Source organism: Anabas testudineus, chromosome 5 (genome assembly GCF_900324465.2).
Source record: "Anabas testudineus chromosome 5, fAnaTes1.2, whole genome shotgun sequence".
Classification (NCBI taxonomy): Eukaryota; Metazoa; Chordata; class Actinopteri; order Anabantiformes; family Anabantidae; genus Anabas; species Anabas testudineus.
This window is the reverse complement of record NC_046614.1, coordinates 23,107,148-23,134,157: the sequence shown is the minus strand read 5'-3', so window position 1 is coordinate 23,134,157 and position 27,010 is coordinate 23,107,148. Positions and strand designations below refer to the sequence as shown.

Here is a 27,010-nt window from a genome sequence, read left to right as displayed (position 1 = left end):
GCACTGGTCAGTCAGTTTACTTTGGTTCTATTGAAATGTCTTAACAGCGATTGGATGGGATGCCATTAAATGTCATTTTAGTATACATAGATATTAAAGGTCCCCATAGAATCAGTCCTTCTGAAAATCTCCTCCTGGTTTAGTATTTGGTTCCCTGATGATGAATCCCATGGTTTTCATCAGTGAGTGGATAATTTGGGCTCAGAATGAAACGCACAGACAAATTAATTAAGTGATTAATTGCACTAAAACATCTCGCATCATACATTCATATTCCTACAATTCATTATGAAATAACTGCTGCATTTAATAAGTGCAAATCACGGCTATATGACTTGACTCATAACCACTTTGTTGCTGATTATGCAACACAAGTTTCTGAAATCTCAATTTACTGCCCACTAAAGCCGAAGGGATTTCAAACTCAGGGGTGCCACTGGAACATTTTTCTGCCAAAAAAATATCCTATAAAAAGCGACTGCATAAAAGTGTGTATGTTGAATAGTTGCTGAGTTAAGCAGGAATTGTGTAACAGTAAATAGGCCTACAAAAAATGTGGGTGGACTTTTTTATTTTGCTATTTGGATTTGATCATGCACTTCACTACTGAAGGTCTGCAAAGAACGGTGAGCTAGTGAATTAAGAGATTAACAGACACAGCATCTATCGTGCCATAATAAAATGCATGAGGGAAGATGCATAGAAAATATATATCAAAAGATGAAATGAGCGCTGGAGGACTGTATGTTTGAGGGTGTGCACTTTGCAGTGGCTGTGTAGGTGGTGTGGTGGGAGAAGTACGGACGCTTGTAAAAGAAATAAATAAATAAATAAGCGTAACCCACACAAAGCTGTGTCAGCTGACACGATGGTGAACTCAGATACGACAGCAGCGGCCTCATGGAGACAGTTGCCACGGAGACCGGCGCACGTCATCCTGTAGCCGTTTCCATGGTCCTCCTGACGTCAAAGCCCCTCGCAAGATGCTTAGGAAACCCCCTGGCGCGGTCGCCATGGATACTGGCGGGGGGAGGGGCGGGGTTTAGAGGAAGCGGAAGTGTCAGAGCAGGCGGAAGTGGTACTGCCCTGAATACCCTGAGCAGCGAGCAGAGGACGGCTTGATAAACTCCCATCGTTCAGAGAATAAAATCGGGATTCTTTGTACGCTAAAAGTGTGAGTTCACTTGCATATCACTCGATTATTATCTTATATTCAGGATAAGGAGTGTTTTTTAGGAGGAACGGTAGCCCCAGCTGTGGCCCCATTCCTGCATCTGCGGCGGAAGGTGCCTATTGTGGTTTGGGGCTGGGTGCGAGGATTTAGGCCGAGACTAGTGGCCAGATTGTGAGAAATAACCCACAAAACACCTGGCATGAGATTGCTTGTGCTCTCCGTGATGTCAAATGTGCTATAGGTCAGTGGTTTAGCAGGGACAGACTCCGGTCGATGCCATGCGTAGTGCGCCGTGCCCGTGTAGGGAGGGAGAAGCAGCACCCAAGTTTGGCCATTTTGACAGCTTAGCAGCAGCCGTGCCTCGGCCGTCGTGAGAGCAGCAGCAGCAGCACATTAGCGGCCAGTGCTAAGTACCTAGCACGGTGGGTAACGTTAACATCAGGCTAGCATCGAATACTCGGTTGTAACGGGATAATCGACATATCTATCCTGATCAATCGGAGCAGACAGGATAGATGTGTTGATGTCTTTAGCTAAGCTCCGTCATGGCGTAGTGAAACGCTATTGAAGCTAACACACCCTCTCGATTTTCCGGGAGTTTCCCTCAAATGTGATTTCACGTTTTAAAACGTGTTCTAACACCAGCGGCCTTTAGTCCGCGGTGAAACTGAACTGACGCCGCATCCCATCCTCTGGCCGCTTCGGCTCGGTGGCTGCTTATACGGTATCGCCATTCAGATTGAACTGGGTCAGTTCCCGTTAGCGGCTAAGCTAACCGTTAAAGCCAACGGGCGTGCTGTGACGTTCTGTTAGCATGCTAGCTAGCTAGCTGGCGGTAATCTATCTCTCCATCTTAAAATTCCGCAGGGGAATGCGACAAGGAGGGCGTAGCGCTAGGTGTTGGCAGGCCGATGAAACGCTACAACCTCAGTGTTGGTGACCCGGGGGCAGTATTTAAAGCGTTGGCGTCAAACCCTTTACAGAGGCGATGGTTTTAAAGGTGTTCAACGAATCTTGGTCCACCGTTCAAGGCGGTGCGCCCCGTTTTTTTTCGGTGCGCACAACCTAAGCCTGTTAACCTGAATCGTTAGCTAGGTGGTTCGATAACGGCGTTGCTAATGTTGAGCTCGTTGGTGTCGTGCCAGATCGGATTGTAGATAAGCGAAGATGCCAAATTGGATCAATTTTACTCGATGCAGCGGGTAGCTAGCGCCCCATCGATGCGCTTGTAACATAAGCGACATTTTACCGAAAGCTAAATGCTAACCCGAAGATGCTACGATGATAGCGGTTAGCTTCGAAAGCTTTAACGTTACACTGCAGCCTGAAGATTGATCTTATGTTCAGAGTTTTCTTAAAAACCCCTTCTAGTATTTATAATTTACATGTTTCTGTCCGGTTATGATGAAACCCACGATTATTTGAAATGTAAAAAAATATATTTTTTAAGCCTCTAGTCAAGTTATTAGGGATTAATATCTAAGAATCTCAGCCTAACTCAATAACAAATGATATCTTTGGTAACTTAGTGGAACTGTAATCACTGTAAGCAGATAAGTAATCCATTTTACGATTCAACCTTTGTATCTGCATCGTAAACCCTCGTATATGCTCTGCAGACGGTAGGAAATGCATAGGAGTGGCTGCAGGTTCAAAGTGAGTAGAGCAAGCTGTTTTTTTTTTTTTTACCGTCCTGTCAAAGCATCGATTGCAATGTTACAAAAAAATCTAACCCCAAAATGCTGTTTGGTAACAGTTGAGGTTTTTAAAGATGTCTCACCTCCCATCCAAACAGCTTTTCAGCCTTGAAACCAAAATCATTTTCATGCGTAGTGTCACACCAAATATTTAGTGAGGTAAAAAATGCATCAAGCAAGGTAGTTACCACTTTGTGTTCTCATCTGATCATTTATCAGATGGAAGACAACATGAAATCACCAAAGTAAACCTCTGTTAAGTGAGGAGAGGTATAGTTGCCATGGTGCCATCTGGTGGCACTGAACTAGACGTCATTATGATTTTAAGAAGATGACAAAAATAACTCATTAAATGCCCCCAATATGTTATTTTCTTTGTAAATATATAAATATAGAAGTCCCTCATCTGCGACCTTCTTTAAAAAATACACGTGTATTCAATTTTAGTCTATAACATGGAAGTAAAGAAACGAGATACAAGAAATTCCCCAAGGTTCAAATATACTCTGTTGTTCAGTAAGGAAAAAAACAAACATAAAAAATAGGATAAAAATGACGAGTGCTCGCCTCCAGAAGGCTTTGTCCTAAGAAAGCCTCTGAGGGAGGTAACTACAGAGTGGGCTACACCAGCTCTTAAGGAGCTGTGGGTTTTTATTGCTGAGGTGGACTGAGTGTGCACACAACTGTTGTTGGTGCTTTACCAGGTTAAACCTCACAGCACAATGTGCATAAAGACAAAAGGCCTCTACAGGGGAAACTAAACTTTTAAAACAAATTGGAAGTATGTACAGACTAATGAGAAATGGAGATTTTAGACCGTTGTGCTTATGCTTAACACTGAAATTAAACGGAAAATGATACTACTAATTTTGTCATTTTTCACATTTGATGGTTTCAGCTTCAACAGTTTTGGAATATATTTATTTATTTATTAGCATTTATAAAAAAATGAGTGTCTGTGTCTGTTGGTGGGAGAAATAATACTTTGAAGGGAGTCAAAGTGGGATCAAAGATTAAGAAGAATTGGGATAGAAAATTCTGATTAGTCAAACTATTTATTAACCAACAAATTTGTTCAGCAATCAGTGGATAACAGTGAGTGCTAATTGCAGCCGTACACTGCACATCACAGCTTTACGGAGATTTATTTCCCAGCATGAGAACAAGTCAAGCACAAAGCCAAATTCAAACAGGAATCCCTTAAAACAAATATTGATGTCCTGGAGTGGTTATGGTGCAGTGAATGCTTTTAATAGGCACTGCATATATCCTGTCCTCATTTTTTTTTTTAAATTTAATATTTTGAATAGTAATAATTTCCAATTATCCACAAATAATAAACAGAGGAAGCCAGACACAGGGTAAAACCTGAGGAATTTCTGAGGTGGTTTAGATTTTCAACCACATTCACAGTAAAGTCAGTACTATTTAATAACGCATGTGGAAGCTGTTTAGTGAAATAAGTCCATTTGAATCTGCCATTAAAATCTGGATAAGCCCAAATATTTAAAGATCTTTAAAAGCAGATCAAGCAAAACTCTTCTGCTTACCCCTTTTATCCTCCATGGGGGGGGAGTTGTCATCCTTACCATCCTGTTTCCTTTGGGGAGTCAGAGGTCAGATAGACTTTAAAGATAGTGAAACAATACAGGGTGTCATTTGTGAGGTTTCCCTTGCAAGAATGATCACTACATAAAGGATCCATAACAATGCATTCTCAAACTTGCTGGTAAGCAGGCGTGGGGGCAAAGCTGCTTTCTGGATGTTTGTAGAAATACATTATTCATATAGTTTACTGTGATATTGTGTGAAATTATTATTTAGCAGTATATTATTATTTTCGCATACAAAAATAAATGGCTTGTTAATTAAATGGATTGCACATGTAAATGCAGATGACTAAAGCTAGTAAAAGGTCATAATACACACATACAGATTTATTTGGAAAACATTTAATAGTCTTTGCTGGTATATTTCATATCATACTTCACTGTGTGACAATCCATCTAGTGAATGATTTTATTCATTATCATGTGCCAACACAGGACTTGTAGTTGGATCCAATATCTATGAAACTCTTGGTTTTCTACAGTTTATTTCCCCTTCTTTTCTATGCTCTACTTTTTTCAGGAGCCAGATCTTGCGCACGCATATTTCTCACATATTTCTGTTTGCCCTGTTTTGCTAGTAAATAGAAAGTCCAAACATAACTCTTTTGTGTCACCTGGTCTTTTCCTTGCAGCCTAAAAGATGGATAAGAACGATCTGGTGCAGAAAGCCAAGCTGTCAGAGCAGGCCGAGCGCTACGACGACATGGCGTCTGCCATGAAGGCCGTGACGGAGCAGGGCCTGGAGCTCAGCAACGAGGAGCGCAACCTGCTCTCTGTCGCCTACAAGAACGTGGTACGGCATCCTTCTCGTGATTGAAACATTTTTTTACACACTACAAATTGGTAGACGTACTTTAGTTTGACTGAAAATAAATGACGGTAGACAGATTCAAACAGCGTGCGAAACCATAACTCTTAGATTGTCCTATAAATTTTCCATACATAATAGAAATTAAACTTTCAGAAATTAATTAACTAGTCAACTTGTTTAGCGTTTTTAGGTTTTTGTCAGTAAAATTAAGTTAAATAATTAAAATGCTTATATTAGAATTTCCTTGTGATTAATACATTTTTAATTAAGTTAACATTCAAATAAACACCTTCATTTATCCCCAAGACCCAGTTTTAAATGCAGGTGTTAATAATGTTGCAGTTAAGCTACGATCAAGAGAAATGATACAGATCATTTCCCAAACTCAGTTCGGCTCACAAGCACAGACTGCGGCAGAGACAACTCTGCATCCGTATCCAGGTTAAATGTTTGAACTTGAGATGAGACGTATCCGTATCGGTATTCTGAGTTGTGTAAGCGGGGAAAAGGACAGGAGCAGGGAACAGGAAGTTACTAGAAATTTAACTTCCTGGTGAGAGTGAAAATCTGTCTGATCTGTCTCTCACACAGTCACTGCTTGTTTTCACCACTGATATCTTTTGAGGAAACTGACCGTTGACTTTTCATAGTCTGAAAAACAGACAGACAAAGCCCTCCAATAGTCTGTGATGGAAAACCATCATTTTGCTTCCACTTTGTGCTCCACACATGGTCCATAGAATGAAATTTATATTTTCATCAGTTTTTCAACATCCCCCATCTCTGCTTTGTATCACTGTAATATGCCATTACACGTATTGTTACTCAACATTTCCAGATAATGAACAAGTAATTTAAGTAGGAACATCTCTTGTTGTAGTTGATGCCTCAAGCTCAACTGGAGCAGCTGTGTATTGCTGTCATGTTGGGTTCTATGTTAAAGCTTATCCCCCCTTGCCTTATCACTTCAGCTAAAATGTTTGCATTTGGTCCAAGGCAAAAAGCCCGTCTTTATTTAGTTTGTATTCTAAAGTGTTAATAGTGGTGCTGCAGCGGTTTTTGTGTTTATCCATCAAGATTTTAGCGCCAGAGCTGCCTCTGGTTTTTCAGCACTACTGCTCTACGGATCAGTGTGCTATTAGGTAGCACAGAGTATTTTTACAAAGTATTTGTTGTAGCATATTTTTAGGTCGGATATAGGTAATGGAACATTAAGTCACACTTCACATGATAGAGAAGCAGACTTTCATAAACTGTCACGTTCTACGATGGCCAAAATAGTTCTGTTTAATTTGCATTTGAAAAATGTTTATATGTATGTATATTTGTGGTTGTATTAAATGTTGAAGACCCATTATTTCTCTTTCACATTTAATGTGTATTATTACAACCATATTTATTAAGCCCTGTATGTAAGATGTGGTTAATGTCAGTATTTTGGTTGATACTGTTTCCATTAGGTGGGAGCCCGTCGTTCATCTTGGCGCGTCATCTCCAGCATCGAGCAGAAGACGGAGGGGAATGAGAAGAAACAGCAGATGGCCCGCGATTACCGTGTGAAGATCGAGTCTGAACTCCAAGAAATCTGCCATGACGTGCTGGTACGGAGAGGGATGGGAGAGGGCAGGCGGGGAGTTGAGGGGGTGTGAAGATGGAGACAGAGAAAGGACAAGATGGGGGCCAGTGATGTGTGGCAGGAATGAGAGGAGTGGTACAGAAGGTAAAAAGAGGAAGAGAGAGAGAGAGAGAGAGAGAGATAGTGGAAGACTAGAGCTGGTCCCTCCTGGCTAAGAGTAGACAGTCACATGGTGCTACTCGTGGAGACAGTAATAATGTTGCTAGCAGCAGCACTGGCAGCTATCGAAATGGTGGCAAACAAAGCTTTAATTTTATGTTTTTGCTTTGCTTTGTATTTTGCATGGACTTGATGCAGGGACACGAGTACTCGACTTGTATGGCAACACTGTGCCACAAGTCATATGAAGTTGCCTGTACTTATGTGTGTGGGTAGACAGACTACATGGATGCAGATTTAAAAATTTAAGAAGACAAGAATAGATCTCAACTCTGTCAACAGCCTCTGTCAGCTGAGGTCTGAGCAGGTGTTCAGACTGAAAATAGTGCTGCATTAAACAAAACAAGGCGCTGTGTTTGGGGTGGATGTGTTGTTACAGGTATGAGTGAGAGGATGAAATAGGATCCAGGAAGTCCAGTTTGAGTAATACATCCAGGTTGAAGGCTTATGAGATGACAAAACACTGCCCAGCAATGATCATTTATTTTTGTGGAATGGGTTTGATGTAAACAGGTAGAATAACATTCATATTAATGAATCTACCTGGAATATATTGGCATTTGGTTGGTGAGAACACTGCTGCCTAATATTAAATAGTGTATTGGGCTTCTTTTGGTTTAAATGCATAAAACAGCATACAGTAAATGCCTTCCAGGAAAAACTGAAAGTGTGCCCCATTATCTCTGTATTTAATTGATAATTGTGTCTTGCTAGCTCAAGCTTGTCACTCTGTCTTTACGTGTAAAACAACTAAACAGTAAACGCAATTATTTCCCTGAGCTTCACACATTTCAGCACTCAACTTTATTATGTGTGTCCCGGCAGCTTATTGTCTTTCTTTTCTGATATATGTGACATTGAGTACCTGCTAATCAGAAATGTTCTAAAGTAATCTGCTTTACTGCGGCCGGTATTTTGTTTAAGATCTATTCAGGTGATTCATAGTTCAGACTGCTCTGTAACCACAAAGCTGTTGAGTCAGTCTCAGCAGCCCAATGTGTGATCAGTTTTCCTTTTAGTCTGTCACCAAGTTTTAAGCATCAACTAAAACAAAAGGATGAAGTAAAGCTTGGTAATTGTCACTCGTCAAAGATGCTATTGAAATATATAATCTAGAATTATTATTTTTGTAACAGTTGAGGTCTTGGTTGTGATTTACTCACATCGCTGTGAGGTGCTGAGTAGGTTAGAACAGAAATTGCTCAAGGTCAAACCAGACAAAATTTTTAGCGCCTGAGCAGAGTTCTAATAATATCTTCAAGGTCAAGCTGGAAGCCTCTGCGGTGATGTGGTGCTGTAGGAATGAAGGCAGGGAAGGACGGGTGGAGACACGCTGTCCTTAAAGCAGCAGGGAGCTTGGAATGGGAAAGCTTTGAAGCATCCACGGGACAGAAAATATGCCAGTGACCTTGACCTAGAAGATGTTTGCAGTGGATTACGCCAAAAGCAAGATTTTTAATTGATGCTCTAGTGTGTGTGCGTGTACGTTTTTCTGTTATATGGCAGAGAGCAAACACAGGCTAGACTTTTTGGTAGTAGTTGTCATAGTTAACAGACCTACTATATTGACAGGATAGACAGCTGTAATCTCTTTTGAGGTGGCACATTTCTGGAAAACCAATATGGAAGCCAGACATTTAATCTAGTTATTGGGTCAAATACAGTAGAACCTGTTTTTGTCTAATCCAGTGGACTGAACACCTGACAAATCAGTCACAAGTCACTTTAATACAAAATTAATTAGACTCCTGCTCACTGCATGACTGACTAATATCTGACAGCATTGCGTACATTGGTCTAATTCAGTGGTTCCCCCATTATATTTAGATTTTTCAATCATGTTGTTTCTCTTGTGAACTGCTCAACTGTTTTCTCTCTGTAGATATTGTGTAGTATCTGTTACAGTAATGTGCCCATTGGCTTGAATTAAGTTATACATCCATTATTCAGTTTAACATTAATTCCTTCTTTAATTCTTAGTAATTATGTGTCAGTTTCCAACTAGTGATTTATCACATTGGGTTGCACTGTTAAGACTTCAGTGATGTGGAAATCATTTGCACCTGTCATGCTGGAAAAGCAAATGTTTGTTAATCCTGACTGGATGTTGTTCAGTTAACATTGGCCCAGCGTTTGTTAAATTGAGGTATGTTGTTATTTTTGTGAAATTAAATTTGAACTATTTATACTTCTTGTTATAAAACCTGATGTCGTAAACACCTGGTGCAGCTGGATCCTCATTCAGCTAAATCTGTCCAAAACTAATCGACACTTGAACTTGGCTTCAACTTTCAACTTGTCTTCTCACATGTGGACTCTCATAAGAAACTAGCTATAACACACGCTACCCACTCAGTGCTGCACTCTAGGGCGACAAACAAGTTTAAGTGTCTACCAGACTCTGTCTGTGCATGAGACTCCCAGCACTGTGAGACCACATGCAAACCATAGCAGTTATGCTGAGCAGTTATGATTAGTCAGTATGTTGAATCCCCACATCTACACACCACACCTTCACACCTTTGGTAGGCTCAGTGCCACAAAAACATTTCCCTCTTCTATGTACTTGAATGGGAAGTCCAGAACAGACGTTGTGTGTGAGCTCATTTATACAGAAATAGTTGAGAATTATTTGTAGTTGTTTTATTCATTTATCTGTGGTTTTAGCAGAAGCTACAGCACAGTGAAAACTATTAGTCAATTAACTTCGCCACTCTGCTGCCCTGTTTTAAGTTATTAACCCTTCTGGTTATCTCTGTTTCAGAATCTGCTCGACAAATTCCTCATTCCCAATGCATCTCAGGCCGAGAGCAAGGTATTCTACCTCAAAATGAAAGGAGACTACTTCAGATACCTGTCAGAGGTAGCCTCTGGGGACTCAAAGAAGGGTGAGTATCTGAGCTCAAGGCATTCAAAACTAAATGTTCTCCTTTTTTGCTTTCACTTTTGTCAGGGAAAGAAGCCAGGGCAGTACTCTGTGATTAAAAGAGACGCTAGAAGATATAATTCCAATCTTGATAATCATTTCAGGATACTGAGTTCAAGTTAAGCTTCAGTGCAGCAGCCCTGTAGCTGAAAGGAAGTCGTGTTTTGTCAACGGTTGAGTAGAGTGATGTTTGTTGAACCCAGTTAAAGAGTGGATTCCTTACTCGGTGTGGCACGCTGAGCACCCTTTTATTGTTCAGAGTAAATATTCTCTTTTATTGAACTGAACTAGGTAAAACTTTTTATTGCCTGCAATAAAGACTTTGATTGCTTGAAGAAGAGTATGAAATTCCTATTAGCAAGACCCTTAATGACACTACAGCCTGTACCAACTGTCAGCCCTGGTACATGCTACATGTCTTTCAAGATAGTATAGAATTCAAGGCGCCTTTATATGTTTATTACGTCTGAGGAGAGTAAATTATCATTAACAAATGAAGCCATTATGAGAAGGTTGTTTGGCTCTTTCTAGTTTCTTCACTACACTTTATATTGTGTCTCAAGGGGCTTGACGCTGTAGACAGTCTGTCCGACTGAAGACACAAATGGAGAGTGATTCTGTTCACAATTGTAGATTGTAAAAGGGAAACCAGATTGTGAAGTTTTTTTTTTTTTACAGTAAAGAGATAAGTGGCAGGGAGGGGTTAGAGGACACATTAGGTTTTATCAGATTAGTCTCAGCCATGATGTCATTACTTCACATTAGTCATACCACAGTTTTGCAAGCAGCCAACAGTGATACAGATATTTGTTATATTAAATTACACTTACACTGAACAAATCATCTAATGAAGTGTACGGACAAAAAATTCCCCCCTTATCATTTGATTATTCTGTGCTTTTATTGTCTACATCGTTTTGCCAAAGCTCCTGTTTTAATGGCGAGACAGCCTCCCTGAGGCTGTTGCCAAGAAACAGTTTGTTGCCAGGGTTATCAGTCATCTGACTCTGATTGTCATGGCAATAAGCCAAAGCCCCCATAGTTTAGGGAGTTGTGATTAGATGGTGACAAATTTAGGAAATGACTGACTCATTTTTACTGGATGTAATGGTGACGTGCACAAAATACTTACAAATGAATACACTTTTTTTTTCCAAAAATCCCCTTCCTAGGTAAATTCAATATAATTCGCAGAAATAGGAAACGTTTTCTCTTTTTCTTATGTTGTCCATCTGTTGATTCCTTAGCGCCAACAAATTTCTTTGTTGTATCATCTTTATTGGATTAATAGGTTAATTAAATGAATCAAACGTTAATATCTCAACAAATGAGTAAACTAATCGCTGTAAAATGATGTACGGCGGCTCCTTGGTCTCTGATCCCTGTAAAGTGGTTGTTTAGTTTGTTCCCAAATACCAAAAGGCTGTTGGTTGGTGCTATTAAGAGGATCGTTACTGCAGGTCACAGTAAACATGGTCCTTTTATCAGAGACAGTCTCTGTAAAAGGTTTTCTCAGATGTCCTTGAAAATAATGTTTAGGTGTGCAGTAAATTCACTTGTTGTGTATGTTGTGCAGACACGGTGGAGAACTCTCAGCAGGCCTACCAGAAAGCCTTTGACATCAGCAAGAAGGACATGCAGCCGACACACCCCATCCGACTGGGCCTGGCCCTCAACTTCTCCGTCTTCTACTACGAAATCCTCAACTCGCCCGAGCAGGCCTGCTCTCTGGCCAAGCAGGTGGGTGAATAACACTTTGTTCATTCATGCCCAGAACTCTCATGATTTATGGTCATAAGCTAAGACAGGTGGCCCCTCCCCCACAGAGCAGTCTGCCAACTAACAGTCAAGATTTAGCAGGTTGTCAAGACTCAAACCCGCGAGACATAGAAACCCAGGAGTTTTATTTGAAGTCTGTTTGGGAAAGAAATATGTGCGCAGACAGCGGACAGTAAGAAGATCGATTAATGTGAAAGTAAATTGTGAATTTCTGTTTTTAGAAGCTACTTGTTACTGATTGGACATGTTAATTATAAGAGTGAACTACATAGAAGTTGAACCTCTGCGGAAAAATCTACCTTGTCTGGAGGACTTCCAGTGATGCTCTCTGCTTTTGCTTGCAGGCTTTCGACGAGGCGATCGCCGAGCTCGACACCTTGAACGAGGACTCGTACAAAGACAGCACGCTGATCATGCAGCTACTAAGGGACAACCTAACTGTGAGTACACACGAATAGTTTTGTCTAGAATTACCTGGAAACACTGCTGATTATTGAAATAGTAGTTTTTCAAATCTGCAGATGAATCATTCTCCCCAGTGACGCAACACATCAAAACGTTGAGCTCTAGTAAATATTTGTCACCTTTTTCTTTTGTCCACCGCTCATGTTGGTAGAACTGAAGCCCCCAGTGGTTCTATACCCAGTGTAAACAAATCGAGTCGTGAGCAGAACTAATTCAACATGCCTACATAGATTAATGACATGACTTAATAAATGAAGTTTGCCCCAGAACAAAATTCACACTAAACAAGCTACAGTAGCTCACAAGCAGTTGACTAGTTAGTGTATTATGACAAAATGCACTTGACAGTTGTTTGAATTCTGTTTTCTTAAAGGCATCAAAAAACAGCAACATCATCAAACAACTGCTTTATTTCATTGTGTCAACTAAAATATAACTGTATAGTCCAGTACAGTATCTTCTTGTTAACAGTAGTGAAAACCATTAGAAATGAGCTAAGGCCAGTTCATATTTTCTATTTACCTTTGGAGCACGCCCTTCTATTCACACAACAGTCGTGGCGGCGGACAAGGATACGTGCACAGTAGAAAATATGACGACAAATCCGGAGTGGAACTACCAGTCAGTTTGGACTTACATAGACAAGCAGATTTTATTCTATACCATCAGACTGCTCTGCCACTGAGCGTAGATGTTGACTTGATATTGTAAATGACTGATTTCACTAGCTGATTGTCAGCTTTAGTCTTGAAGTGATTCATACTACAGATGTAGTATTTGCTCTGAGGATGCTGATGAAGTACAGAGATGAGCAAATGGTAAGAAGGTCGGGAGTGCAGGACATGTATGTGAGCTGTGGGTGGGACAGAGGAGTTCAAGGTGGAGGTGGGTCTGCATCAAGCTCTGATCCCCTTCTTGTTTGCTCTGGTGACGGACAGGCTGACAGAAGAGGTTAGACAGGAATCTCCACGTACTATGATGTTCGCAGATGACATTGTGATCTGTGGCGAGAGCAGGTGGAGGTTTGCTCTGCAAGCAGACTCAGTATAAGAGAAGAGGATGCAGAGGATAGGGTTAGATGGAGGCACATGATTTGCTGAAGAGCTGAATGGAAAAGTCGTCGTCTTGAAGTGACTCATGATAAATCAGAGTTATTGTGTCCTTGTTTACGGACGGAGGATGACAGATATTTGTTTTCTCTCTTCCTGCAGCTCTGGACATCAGAAAACCAGGGAGAAGATGCTGACGCCGGAGATGATGGGAACTAGAGCGCACTTCACTGTTGACCCACCCCCACTCTCTTCCTCCTCCTTTTATCTCTCTTCCTCTTTCTTCTCTTCTTCCTCTCTTCGTACACATAAACGGCCCGTTCATTCCCTCGTCCCACTTTTTCAAACCCAGCCTCCCGACCTCCCTTCTGTATAACCAACAGCATGAATAGTACCTGACCTTCACAAATCAATTTTTAAAAAAAAGGAGGGGAAAAAAAACGATACTACTCCATCACCCCGCGATCCCTCCGTCTCTCCCGCCCCCCCTCCCTTGATCATGGCACTCCAAGGCAGGCCAGCAGAATAAAACCACTGGCCAGTCTAGTTTTATAGCACGCAGGGAGGGTTTTTATCCAGAACCACACAATGAATAAATGGTTTTTAGAGCTCACATTCCCCTGTTTTTACTGTCCTTGTTTAATGTTTCTCCTCATTTCCTTCTACACCTCACTCCTCCCTTCTCCCTAACATCTCAGTGCGTTCTCTCACCCTCCATCTCCCTTTTCTCTTTAGCAAGTTATTGCATTTATATAGTTGTCCATCCCTTCTTTTTTTGGCTTTCTAGTGTACTGGCAAATGGCTGGTTTTATTCCACTTTAAACAAAACAAAAAAGGTTATTAAACTGTCCGTTTATTTTCAACAAACACTGTGATGCTTAGTTTTTCCTCCACCTTGCCACCAGATCCTCGTTTGATGGCACAAACAGTATTCAGCTGAGAGAGGGTGTGTTTGAACAGCAGTGCAATTCTGCTGAGGTTTATACAGAAGGGTCCCTCCTCGTACAAGGCTGTATTGTGACACTGACAAATCTAAAAACAGAGGTGTTTTACCTGCTGTGTAATCACGCCACTGTTTTTGTTTTCCTTTCTAACCGGGACCCAGAGTTTGATTTAACACAGTTCTGCATCTTTCCAGTTCAGAGCTATTAACTATTATTAAACTATTAGACTATTAAAGAGAATAAAAAGCATACATTCCATTTTAAAGTTAGTGATGCTTCACAGTAACAAAAACAAATTCCTTAACCACGTCCCTTCATGTTTTGTTTTCTGTTTTCCTCTTATAGTACGTGTGTATAACAAGTCAAACTCTTTCCATCTTTTTGAGAACTGTAAAATTGTAAAACATTTTTAGAGCTAACTGTAAATCTGTCTTTTAGAAACAACGGTTTGTCGATGTTTTTCGTTAACACCTGCTCGCAACGAAGCCATTACAGTCAGCTGCTGTTTTATACCATATTTGTTTTCCCCTCTTTTATTTTTGGTACTTTTTCTTCTTCCTGTTCTTTTCACGTCCTCCTTATGCCTCTTCACTGCTTGTACTGACAAGTCAGAAAGTCCCAAGTTTCCACTTGCTGCTGATTAGTGTGATCTGTCAACTAGACTGCATGCTTTCCTTTATCGTCATGTTAATCTACTGCAAGCAACAAGTGGGGAATTGTGCACTCAATGGACTGACACAAACGTCTCGCTGCCCTTTTACCAGAATATGAAAGGAAGTCATGGCAGTAAGAGAAGATATTGATAAAGTAGATCTTTATTTGGCGAGTTTAAAGGAACCACAACAAATGTTGTTTTCCCAGGTGACAATTGACAAAAAAAGCAAGCAGTGGGTTTAAGTGTCAGCTTTTGTGCAGACCACAACCATGGTGAATGCGGTGAAAGAGCCAAATCTCCAGGCAGCCACTCATCCGTTTGTGGAAGTGAGAAACTGTTTTTGTAAAAACAGGATCGCGGTTTTTAGAATCCTGCTGGAGTTCGGAAACGTGCGCATGTCGAGGCAAACCTTCAGAGTATCTTTCGAGAGAAAACTCGGTAGTCAACGGTACAATTTCTGGCTCACTTTCAAATCTTATCTGTAGACGAAAACTGGCAAAAATCGGGCTCCGTGTGGTTTCTCCTGTTTAAATGACTTTATCCTGCCAATAGCAAGAAACTGCATGCGTTGAAAAATTTAGCAAATTTAAAACTAGACCACTCTCTTGTCCCAAACTTAAAACAAAATATTGGTGGAAATCCACCAACCAGATTGCAGACCTGTGAATCTGACAAAAGTAGAACTAGCTGAGTACAGGGTTTTTGATTATTTTCCACTCAGTGTCACAATAACCTTGTCATTAACCATCTCGACATTCCACTCTGTAGGTGTAGAAAAGTCATGTGTCAATGTTTTATTTTCTTTTGCTGGGGACAAATGTTTTCATGCACTGACGTTTAAAAGGTAAAAAAAAAAAAAAGTTTTCCTCCCTGCCGCTCTTTTTCTCGTTAGCTGAACAAAAAGGCAGTTATTCTACGCTTTATAAGGAAAAAAATGATCCCATGCAGTAGTGAATGTGGCACCGAGCCTGTCTGTATATCTGGTATCTCAAATCATTTTGTTTTTACTGACCAGTATTCTGCTTAAAATAAAAAAAGGAAAAAAAATAACACAAAAAACAACACAAAAAAAAAACAAAAACATTTGCTTCTGTGACGGTTTTATTGCTTAGCGTGCACGTGGTTGTGAAAATTTAGACTTTAGCTAAAGTACACGAATAAAAATGAGAAAATGACAAAAAAAGAAAACCCCTCGACATCTTTTCCCTCACCCTGGTTATTGACGTAATACTAGATTTGTGTATGTCTTTTAAAATAAAATTCCAACTCTAGTTTCACCTTACATGTTATAAACAGGACAAAATGTAAAAGACAATTTAAAGTGAAATAAAGGTTTTATCAGTTCCGAATCAGCCCTCTTTCTGTTTCTTATCACCACTAGACTGTTAATGCCGCATGTTTATTGATTTTATAATGAGGTTCCTCATCAAAGGTGCATGCAGGATGTCTAAAAATATCTGAAAGCAATGCAAAAAAAAAAAAAGTTCAAAGTTTGGACTTTGGATCAGCACATACACAGTGGGGGGGACGGTTTCCCCCACTTGGTTTCATGTTGTAACACTCTGGATAAAGATTCAACATTCAGCAGGATTACGGAAGGCTGCGACGTTATTCAAAAGTGTTATATGCAAATACAATGATGTGGATTTTTTTAACTAAACGCAGACCTAATCATCAGCTGGTCTCAGCTCGGGAGTAAATCTTAGTGGCTCAACATCAGTTCACCATTTCCAGATACTTCCATTTAGCAAGCAAGAGTGGATGCCGACATTAAAGACATTGTGGTTTAACAGTGAAGTAGAACACAGGAAAGGCTTCTACTGAAGCAGCTGATGGTCTTGGGTTTAGCTGCACTAGAGGATTGATACCTGAACCTAACTCCATCTGTATCTGAAGGTGCTTTAACTTGATTCTTCAGTGTGAAATGTGTGTTTGAGTAGAGCTACATGTGCATTCAGTACTTTATCATCTAGAATGGTAGAAAAAGCAGAGGAGCAGTTTCAGATTTTGGAAGTTGCAGCATTCATGGATTTAATCATTTAAATTTCTTAGTTTCACATTAAGGCTCACTTGTGTGTGAGCTCTTTTTTTTTTTTTTAACCAGTTAGCAACACTTCACGTTCACATATGTGATGGCTAACCGCTTGTGAGCTATATACCCAGAGTGTGCGACGTGTCTTGATTTGTGAAGCATGTAGACGTGTGACATCTTGTCTACACTACTGTAGGTAAAAATAATTTCAGTTTAATCCAACAGTCAAATGAAATCTATTTTTGAAGGTGAGAAAGTTCAGCTCACTGTTTCAGGGAGGTGTGCATTCAGTTGTTTGAAGATGTAGCTTGTGTGTTTTTTTTTAACCACCCTGTTTAACCAGCTCTGTGTGTTTATTGCAATTCACCAGCAGCACAAATCGTTTGTCCTGAAAGTCTCCCCTGTAAGCTCTGTTTCCTCTTCTATTTGAATTGGACCAGATGTGGGAAAGAAGCCATGTCTGAGTGCAATGCCAAGACAATATTTATCTTAATTTCTTAGTTCCACTTTTAGTTTAATGCTTTCTGTATCATGCAGCTCCAAAATCTTATAATTCCCCAAATCTACAACATCACTCCTGAAATGTTTTTTATACATTTTGTACTTTATGTAACACGTTGTACCGCTGGTTATCTTGGGATAACAGCCTGGCTGTCTACAGGTAACATGCTTTGTCTTGTTCGTTTAATCTATGCACTCCTAACAAGTTGCCGTTTCACTGGACCATTCCTTGGTTAGTCACAGTAAACTGTTTAACCTTTCGACAGGGCCAAGTTCGCCATTTCCTGGTGTCTCCCGTCTTTATGCTAAGCTAAGCAGCTCCTTTCCTTCCTTTGAAATTCTCAGCCATTCATGCATATGAATGAATAATGAATAAAAACATTGTAAATATAGGTACGGTACATTTTCAGTTTATTTGCAGTTAGAGCAGGAGCAGTTTAACAAAAACCCATAGAACAAATTACAAAAACAGCATCAATGTGTTAAAAGTCAGATAAAACTATCGTAGTTGCTGAGACTCTCGGGGTGTGGTGGCACTGTGCAAACATGAATAAGCAGGTTTGTTTCACAAACCTTCCCTTTAGGATACACATATCTGAAGTGGCGTCAACATTATTGTTATTACAGCTTTCTTTTTTATTCCCCCCACCTTCCTTTTTTTCTTATTTACAATAGAAACACACCAGCAAACGATGCAAACAGGCACTTTACCAAGCTGTAGGTGGACCAATGACAAGTTTTACAATAATATGAAATAACAGGAAAAAACAATTATAGCATGAGACAGTACGTGTTTATGACCCGTTTAAAAATATTACTTGGTTCACATATGTCTTCAAGCAGAAAAGAAAAACTCATGCTGTGATTCTAAATGTAGTAAACACGAGCCACAACATTCAAACCACCAGGTGGTGGTAATGTTGTGGTGAAAGGGTGGGGGGGGGGGCAGATTCGACAGCTGCAGAATGGCCAAGCTGAACAGTGTAAAACTCAGTGGAGTAAGACAGCTGTATTTCAGACATCTGACGTGAGGCGGGAAAGGAGGTCAGAACGTGTCCTTGTATCTCACTGACTCACTCATTTGTGTTCGGTGGCTGATGCTTCAAATGTCAAATAAGAAAATTACTTGAGACAGTTTGACTTGAGTATACTAGTCATAACTGGAAAACCTATAGTAAAACCCAATGCAGTGCTGTATTACAAAGGCTAACTCAACAATCACACACATCCTTCAAGTAAGAAAACACAGGAAACCTTGGGAATCTCTCCCATCCATCACAAATATCAATCCACTGAGAAAGACACCAACACACGCCAAGTCTCAGAAAACCAAACATATGATAAATAAGTCAACTACCTGAGTGAATGACATTGTGAAGTTAAAATACTATATAACCATAATAAACCTTTAGAATAAACCCTCTTAACCTCATCACCAGTGTTTACCCAGCTAGGCTGCCCCTGTGAAGTTAGCTTCAATGTGGATTCAACTTTTCAAACTGTAGCAACGGACCTGCAACAATAATTCCTCTTTAAATGTCTCAAACTTCCTGTTTTCAAGTGATATTAAAATGTAAATATCAGAGTTTTGGAACTTAATCTGAAAATGTTACCTTGAGTTTCAACAATTCTTCCTGATATTTCTTTCTCACTATTTTCTGACATTAATGAATGTTAGAAATTCCTTTTGTATCTGACAAAAAGATTTTCTATTTTTACAGTCAAAATCCAGGCACTTTCAGCTTATGTATACCAAGAACTTCACAAGAGAGTGAAAAATAATCTCAACTCAACACCTAGTTTCAAAAGCATCTCGTGCTGTGTTCCAAATCTATACAACATATTGATGTCAAGCAGGTTTTCAGTGGTATAGGGACCAAAACTATTTCAATCTTACTACATACTTATAATAAATGTGGACTAAATACTGCAATGTAATGTTAAAGCTACAATATGCAATTTAATCTTGTGCTAGCATGAGACTCAGATCTGCGGTACTCCACCACTTCTGCACATTCATTCATTATTTTCAAATTAAAGCAAATGAGAAGCTGTGAAACGTATTAATCAAGCAGAAATTGTTGATATTCTCTGATCAATTAGAAGGACGAGTCTTGCTTAAAAACTTTGAAGCAAATATCTTTGTACCTTAGCCAGACTGTTCTGTAAATAGGACTTAAAGTGAGGCTTTAATCATTTGCAGCACATTTCTACTAAAAATGTTTGAAAGAAATTTACATGCTGTAGCTTTAAGAAGTTTGACTTGAAGTGAAATTCCAAAGTTGCACATTAAATTATTTTATGTTAATGTAAATTGAACTAAAATATTTTATCAACTAAAACAGTATAACGACAAATATGGAGTATGGATTTGGGACACAGTGATGGTTCACATGATCTAAGTGTCAGTCATGATAAGTTTAGGATCGTCATTAGCCTTGGATGCAAATGTTCCACGCAGAAATGAAGTTGGAGAGATGGAGTTAAAAGTTTAGAAAAAGTTGCTGTGGTCAAGTTGGATGGTAAAAGTTATTCTCAGAGTTTTGTGTCAATGATTTGATATAAATAACCTTAAATACTGAGTACAGTGAAACTAAAACTGGAAAAATACAAACATTTAGAACGCTGAAAATGGCAGCGCCTCTCCTTCTGGACACACCCTCTGCTACAAACACCAAGCAGAGCTGTGTTTTCCAGAAGCTTGTGTTTGTTCCAGTGAGAGTAAACAGGACAGAAACATGTTTGGTGTAATGGAGCTTTTGGGAAACACATACTCAGCAGCTGAATCTTGTCACTGCTCAGCTGCTCTCAGTCGCCTGACTCAAATAAAACATCAACAAAGGGTCTTGTTCTTTCCTTTTTGTTCACAGTGCAGTGACAGATCCTTACCACTGGTTCCAGAGTCTCTGATGTGGCTTCATTTCTTCTTCTGCACCTCTTGCAGCAGCTTCAGAGCAGCTGAGTTCTTTGGTTCCACTCTGAGCAGGTTGTTCAGGTCTTCAACACAGGCTTTATTGTCCTGCAGGAATGACAATGAAAATCTAGAGTTACACAAAATGAACTGAACGGTAAAAATGGAATTTTAAAAATCCTTCCACAAGTTTGGGTCATGCACACCATTTCTTAAATTCACTTTTATTGATCATGATCATGACTATATTACAGTATTTGAAATGGAAAATGTATGAACACAGTGATGTGTCATGAAAATGAGTAACAAAAGGTGGGAATTTATAAATTCTGAGAAAAAAAACCCTCTTTAGCACCAAATGGCTCTTTTAATAGCAGCACTCGTGTAATTAAGAGCCGGACAACCAAACTTCCGGGTTGCATTCCAGTCTTATCAAAATCCCATTGAAATTTTTTACATCGTTCCCTCGAACCCCAGGCGTCAGTAAAGTTGTTGCTGAATTGGTCTACTTAGACTTTTAATCTTCCTGCAGTATAATATATAAAAGGATGCAATACAGTTCAACAGCACCACAAACCACCCTGAATGATAATAAAGTTTAAATATATACACACTGTAGTGGACAGTATCTCATCCTGTCATGTGGAAGACCGGGGTTTGACAGTCGATCCCTGAGGTGGAGCCATAGACACTGAGATAGCCCAGTGGTTAGTGCCACTGACTTTGGTATGCTAGGGTGCGGAGTACAAGATCTACTGGCCTCTATTGGCCATCTACCATACCAGGCAGGACCTACCATACAATCCAGCCACCGATGTGTGCTGAAAGTCCCAAAGTCAAAACGGGACACACCTACAAAGGTGGTTGAGAATGACAGAGGACAGAGCTAAGACCCTGTGGGAATTTCAGATATAGACTGACAAACTCGTAATGGCCAACCAACCCGACTTAGTAGTGGTGGACGAATAGTAGTGATAAATGTAGCAATCCCAAGTGATAGCAACATCAGGAAGGAGCAGCAGGCAAAAGTGGTACCCTCATCTGTAGGAATAAGACTGCATCTTTGCACGCGGTATTCATTTTCACCTAAATACCAAGTGGAAATAGACAGTTTTTCAAAGACTAGTTTCATGATGTTCTTCACACAAATCAAACCTCCTAACAGTTGCAAGTGCTGAGCTAACAATGTGCTCTCTGTGTGAGGAATTCTGATGAGGATAGTCTGCCAGGGGAAACATCAGCAATTATCTAGGCAGGAAGCGCTTTAATGTTGTCGCCTGCCCTGAAAACCTCCAGATAGACACTTTTACAAACTAATGTCTGATTGCTTAGTGTCTGAATGAGAAGACAGTGATGAAGATTCAGACTCTCACCTTGAGTTCCTTGTGAGCCTGAGCCCTCCTGTAGAGAGCCTTGATGTTGCTCCTGTCAATCTTCAGTGCCTTGTCACAGTCTTTGACAGCATCTCTGTAGCGCTTTACCGATAGGTAACACAGTGCCCTGATCACAAACACAAACACAAAAACTGTTCAGATCACATTTTTTGGTAATGATGGAGCTGTGTGTTTCCATTCTATAATGTTATAAATGTTTGTGAACTACTATTAAGCTATTAATCTAATCAGAACATCAATGCTCGAACAGTCCACTGAGTCAACTTAAATCTTAAATTGTATCAAAAACTTATAACTGATTTATAAAGCATTAGTAAATGATTTATTAACAATTAATAAACAATACTACATTTAAATCATTATAAATGGTGGCTTAAAATATCTATAGACCTTCAAAAAAGCGTTGCTTTTGTTATTTACCTTACATTTTCAATTTCAAAAGTTTTTTAAGCCTAATTACTGGGATTCATTTATGAAATTACAGCATATCCACAGATTTTTCTGAATAGCCTGCAGGTGTCTGCTGAAATATTATACAAGCAAGTCCAGTCAATCATCTAAAGGCCATTATATGTACATATATGCCAAACACTGACTCACCGGTTAGTGTAGGTTGTAACTTCAGTTGGGTTGTGCTTCAGGCTCTCACTGTATTTCTCTATGGCCTTCTTATGCTCTCCCTTCTTCACCAGAGCGTTGCCTTCTTCTTTCAGAGCCTGGCCTTTCTTAATGTCTTTATCACTGGGAGCTGACAAGATGAGACAGAGAGAAAACACGGATGTGATGAGCAGCAAAGAAGAAGAAATGACAGATTTAACATCTGAATTATGGTTTCAAACTCTGAAGCTGCTCCTAACAGACTTCTTTTTATGCACACGCTATATTTGTTATTGTAACAAATGTGAGGAAGCAGAAAACCAGAGAATGTGTTTACATGTAGCTGGTCAATAATCAGACTTCATGTCTAAGGTTTGAATCTGAACACTGCTCATTTATTACAGATCAATGAACAGTTTTCAAACTGTGTTCACATGAGGTTCTTTGAAAACAGAGACACATTCAGTTTCAAACTCATCTGGATTGAGTCATTTTAGCTAAATACAATTAACAAATCATTTTCCAACCACTAGTCTGAGTAGAAAATGTAAATCCCCTTACCAGGTTTTTCTGTTTGCCTGGTGCCGTTCTGTTGTGGTTCAGGATTTTGTTTTGCAGTGTTAACTGTATTTTGCTGGGTCAGTTTCTCTCTGACAGACAGAGGAACGGTTGGAATAGGAGGAAGCTTTTCTCTCCATGAGAGACCATCTGCCTCTGTGAGCGCCTTTGTCATCCTGACAAACAGGGAAAAAAAAAGCTTTAGTTTATTTTCCTTTAAAGCTGAAACATCTTTATGCTTCATGTGCAGAGGAAGATGACTGTAGAGAATAAGGTGCTGCATGCTTATCACACTGGAAACTACAGTTTCTGTACTGCAGATATAACAGTCAGGGATGAAAGGTGCATCTGATGTTGGAGTCATTTTCAAACAAATCTTGTCAGCTTTGGTTTATTATTATCATTCAAGAATATGTTGTTTGTCATAATGAATTCCAGCTAGATGATGATTCTCAACAGTGGTCTCTGCAAACAGGAAATTTAGCTGTCACAAGCTTCATGATTAGCTGAATAGATGCAGACACACTATCATTTTGTCAAATTAATACATTTATTAGCGTGTGTGTAAGCATGTTATCCAAATGTAATGTATGGAACGTGAACATAATGACACTTTAATTATACATTTATGTTAAAAGAGTTACAGCTTTTAAAATTATATTACACCGTTTATTTGCTAGCTGTTATGTTTTTGAGCGCCCTAAGGCTGGCACAGAACCTGGGAAGTCTTGGTCATGATGCTTCTTTAGACTAGCCTACTAACCTGTTGGTGCCGTCATGAGCAGCTGCTATGTTGCAGTCGATCTGCAGAGCAGTCTTGTAATCTACATAAGCCTGTCTGTAACGCTCCTGAGCTTCATAGGCAGCTGCGCGACGAAGCAGAGACTTCACATTAAACGGATGCAACTCGAGAGACCTGAGACAAAAAATTTAAAGATAACAAGTTAAGACATTTAAACAACAATCCACAATATGAAAGAAAGGAGAAAGATTTGATGCTGCCAAATTATTATTTTAGTTAACAAATACATTTGTTTAAAATATATAATTAATATATACATAATAAAACAATAATTTCTGAGTTGAAAAACAAAGAAATGAAATAGAACAAAATTCCTGAAAGATGAAAATGTAATGCTCCTAAAAAGAACTTAAGACCAGCTGAAAGATGAATAATATCATTCCAAAAATTCTGACTGTATATAATATATGAAAGAAAAGAAAACAAAACTAAGATCGACACTATACAAATTACAAATAAAAACACTTACTTATTGCAGTCTTTCACACATTCCCCACAGTTGCCATTCTTCAAGTAGCTGGCTGCACGATTCGAGTACAAAATGGCCAAATCTTCTGGATTGTTTTTACCTTAACAAGAAATAAGATTCTTTAACACGAGCATTTAATCAAACTAGTAATGCACTGATAAATCAGTGCGCTTTGTCTATTTACAAGACGCAAGTGAGCAGGCTGACAAACAGTCAAATCAGTAGAACAAAGAAGTGTAAGAAACCTACATTGTTTTATATCACCGTTATCAAACACTGTGGAAAACTAGAACATTGTTTCTGGTTGTTGCTACTTAATATCCGAGGGGTAAGTGAGAAAATGTGTTTTAGCAGATTAGGTGAACATACCTTACGAATAAAAACATTTATGTAGACTATAATCAACACATTATGTTTTAACAAAATACATTTTTTTCAAGCATATATGATTTTATTAGTTTATTCAGCTAAAACTAAAGGTCACACACACTTTTTATGTATGCTACAACTGGGGATATGAACACAGACATGTTTCACAAAATCGGCACTACAAAACACAAGGACGACTCTAGACAGTATCAACAATGAATCCTTTGTTTGTTTTATTAGAGTGAACAACGTGAAAAAATAAAACTGCGTGTGTAACTGCTTCACAGGAACAATGGCAAGGACCTTGAAACAAACGTGAATTGCACCTTTACACTGCAGCACGCCTTCAATATCCTCCTATGGTCATTATCCTTCCGAAATGCAAATTTCAAAACCAGCTGATGCTCTTTTTCAATGACTCTGCTACTATATGTCAAATTACAGGTTTGACTAATTGTATAAAGAGAGTGATGTGTTGATTCCATTGAAAACACATGTTTTTTCATATTCATTATTTTAAAGCGCACCAGAGATTTGGCAATCTGGTAAAGGTTAAGCAATACTTACTGGACTTCTCTAGCTCTTTAATTGCCTTGTCATAAAAAGTGGTTGCCTCTCCATACTGGCCTGTCTTGAAACATTCATTTCCAGCTTGTTTTAACTCCATCCAGGTCTGGGACTTCTGCTTTGGAGGCATCGCTTCTTTTTTTAGCTGTTATCTGAAAAGATAAACGACTGTGGTTACTTTGTGTGCATGAAAATAACTTATCAGTTTGTCAGTGTCAATTTAATGCACACATTTAACTCGTCAATCCATTATATACCATTCAAGAGTCAGTGTAGGCTTTGCTGCGTCCTAAGATATTGACTGCATGTAACATGCAAGTATCCAACAACTTGCATTAATTAACTGATCGACTTTAATAATCTGCACAATTCAGCAAATAGGATTAAATTAAGTATAATGTGCAGGAGAAGAGCTGAGTGATGTAACTATGATGGCTTTGGTGCTCATCTTCATCATATCTAACTGCTGTTTTTCAATAAAACAAGTCAACATTTCCTCTGTAAATAAATGTAACACTAAATGATCTACTGCTGCTTGAGTTTTCAGTGTTTTCTCAAACAGCAGCTGACTTGAGCTGTTTGGGTTTAGGGATTATTTGTAAGTCTATAATCAGGGATGTGGAAACAATTTTTTAACACGACAGACATCTAAATAGGATCTATTTTATCTAGAAATATATTTATAACATGAAATGACCAAATAATACTAAGTTTCATTGATTTAATGGCCTTTAAAACTAATAAATAAAATAATCTTGCTCTTCATGACACTTCACCACTCAGTTAATATACTGCAAGTCACTGTAACAGGAAACTGAACAATTCTAGCTGAACATAAACATGTTGCCTTTTATTGACATTTATTCTTGATAAATATGGAGTTATCAGTAATCTATAATCTATAATGTTTTATGTTTCACTTTCTTATCCTGTCAGGTCGGACCGACGCTTTCAATTCAGTTTATTAGGTGACGTTAGCAATAGCTAAGAGCTATGTTAGGTATTTGGTGAAACTTTCGGATTAAATAAGATTTAATATCTGGTAAATACTTCTATCCATATAATTCTAATGACCTAATAAGTTTGTTTAGTATGAACGTTAATCACATATCCACAAACCAGCTTATCTACGTTAGCTTAAGTTAACCAGTTGCGTTCTCGTCCAGTCTCTTAGCTAGCTGCTAAGTTAACCCTAGCAAGTTTATAAAGAAAACCGTTTATCGACCCTAACAATAAAAGTTTTCGTTAAAATTGAGAAAACCTCGGCTGTGAACACGAGGTTTCTTTTGCGTTTAGTTGCGGCACTTTTACTTTTGTTATCGGTTACTAGCTTAGTTAATGTTAGCTCGCTAGCTAAATCATGCTAACTCGAATGACTGTTGAATGCTAATTTAGCCGCAGGCTAACCACACTCACACTGCTAACTATGCTAACATCAGGAAGCTCAAACTTCTTACCGGCTGCTTGGTTTGAGAGATAACGACACGGCAAGGACCCAGATCTGCACAAGATAAATGCTCCAAACCTGTGAAAGGCTACCAACAGCAGAAACTATCTGTCCTCTCAGTATGCGTTATAAATACTGGCATAACTCCGTGCACTTGTTTCCTCCTGGTTGTTGAGTAGCACGCTGCATGCCCCTCTCTGCTGCCCGTTTTAGTGTCTGTGGGGGAGGTCAGGAACTCAGGAACTCACCGGAACATCGGGGAACTTCTTCGGTTCTTGTCACTGCGATGATTCGGTTTCACTTCGGCTTCACGCCGCGTTCACGTGCTAAGGAAAGCGTGGGACTTTCCAGGATAGAATCGCGCCGCCTGGTGGCCAAATGAGTGCAGAAGCTACCTTGATGGAGCTCAGTAGAGTTTATAAGAGGAGTTTATGCTGTTCGTGGCAGCTGGTACACAG

At 39.3% G+C, this 27,010-nt stretch overlaps 2 protein-coding genes across 3 annotated transcripts; one reads left to right on the top strand and one right to left on the bottom strand.

Moving 5' to 3' along the window:
• Positions 1–1,046: 1,046 nt before the first annotated feature.
• On the top strand, positions 1,047–16,254 carry ywhaba (tyrosine 3-monooxygenase/tryptophan 5-monooxygenase activation protein, beta polypeptide a). Its single transcript, XM_026349518.1, has 7 exons — positions 1,047–1,174; positions 5,114–5,274; positions 6,753–6,893; positions 9,852–9,975; positions 11,590–11,753; positions 12,137–12,232; positions 13,469–16,254. Exons 2-7 carry the CDS (start codon positions 5,122–5,124, stop codon positions 13,523–13,525), a joined length of 735 nt encoding a protein of 244 aa, XP_026205303.1. The 5' UTR covers positions 1,047–1,174; positions 5,114–5,121; the 3' UTR covers positions 13,526–16,254.
• Positions 16,255–17,826: 1,572 nt separating this feature from the next.
• tomm34 (translocase of outer mitochondrial membrane 34) lies at positions 17,827–26,848 on the bottom strand. Of its 2 annotated transcripts, none has more exons than XM_026349517.1 (8): positions 26,801–26,848; positions 25,106–25,257; positions 24,170–24,269; positions 23,662–23,814; positions 22,902–23,074; positions 22,344–22,491; positions 21,723–21,849; positions 17,827–20,457 (listed from the first exon to the last, which is right to left on the bottom strand). In XM_026349517.1, the coding sequence occupies exons 2-8, from the start codon at positions 25,233–25,235 to the stop codon at positions 20,356–20,358; spliced, it is 933 nt and encodes a 310-aa protein (XP_026205302.1). In that variant the 5' UTR covers positions 25,236–25,257; positions 26,801–26,848; the 3' UTR covers positions 17,827–20,355. The 2 variants fall into 2 exon arrangements, with proteins under 2 accessions (XP_026205302.1, XP_026205300.1); XM_026349515.1 differs by lacking the exon at positions 26,801–26,848 and adding an exon at positions 26,563–26,793.
• Between the last annotated feature and the right edge of the window lie 162 nt (positions 26,849–27,010).

Coding starts and splice junctions, on each gene's coding strand:
- ywhaba (XM_026349518.1), top strand. CDS start 5,122: ATGGATAAGAACGATCTGGTGCAGAAAGCCAAGCTGTCAGAGCAGGCC. Junction 5,275..6,752: donor CTGTCGCCTACAAGAACGTG/GTACGGCATCCT, acceptor TGTTTCCATTAG/GTGGGAGCCCGTCGTTCATC. Junction 6,894..9,851: donor AAATCTGCCATGACGTGCTG/GTACGGAGAGGG, acceptor TCTCTGTTTCAG/AATCTGCTCGACAAATTCCT.
- tomm34 (XM_026349517.1), bottom strand. CDS start 25,235: ATGCCTCCAAAGCAGAAGTCCCAGACCTGGATGGAGTTAAAACAAGCT. Junction 24,270..25,105: donor TAAAGAGCTAGAGAAGTCCA/GTAAGTATTGCT, acceptor TTTCTTGTTAAG/GTAAAAACAATCCAGAAGAT. Junction 23,815..24,169: donor TGTGTGAAAGACTGCAATAA/GTAAGTGTTTTT, acceptor TTTTTGTCTCAG/GTCTCTCGAGTTGCATCCGT.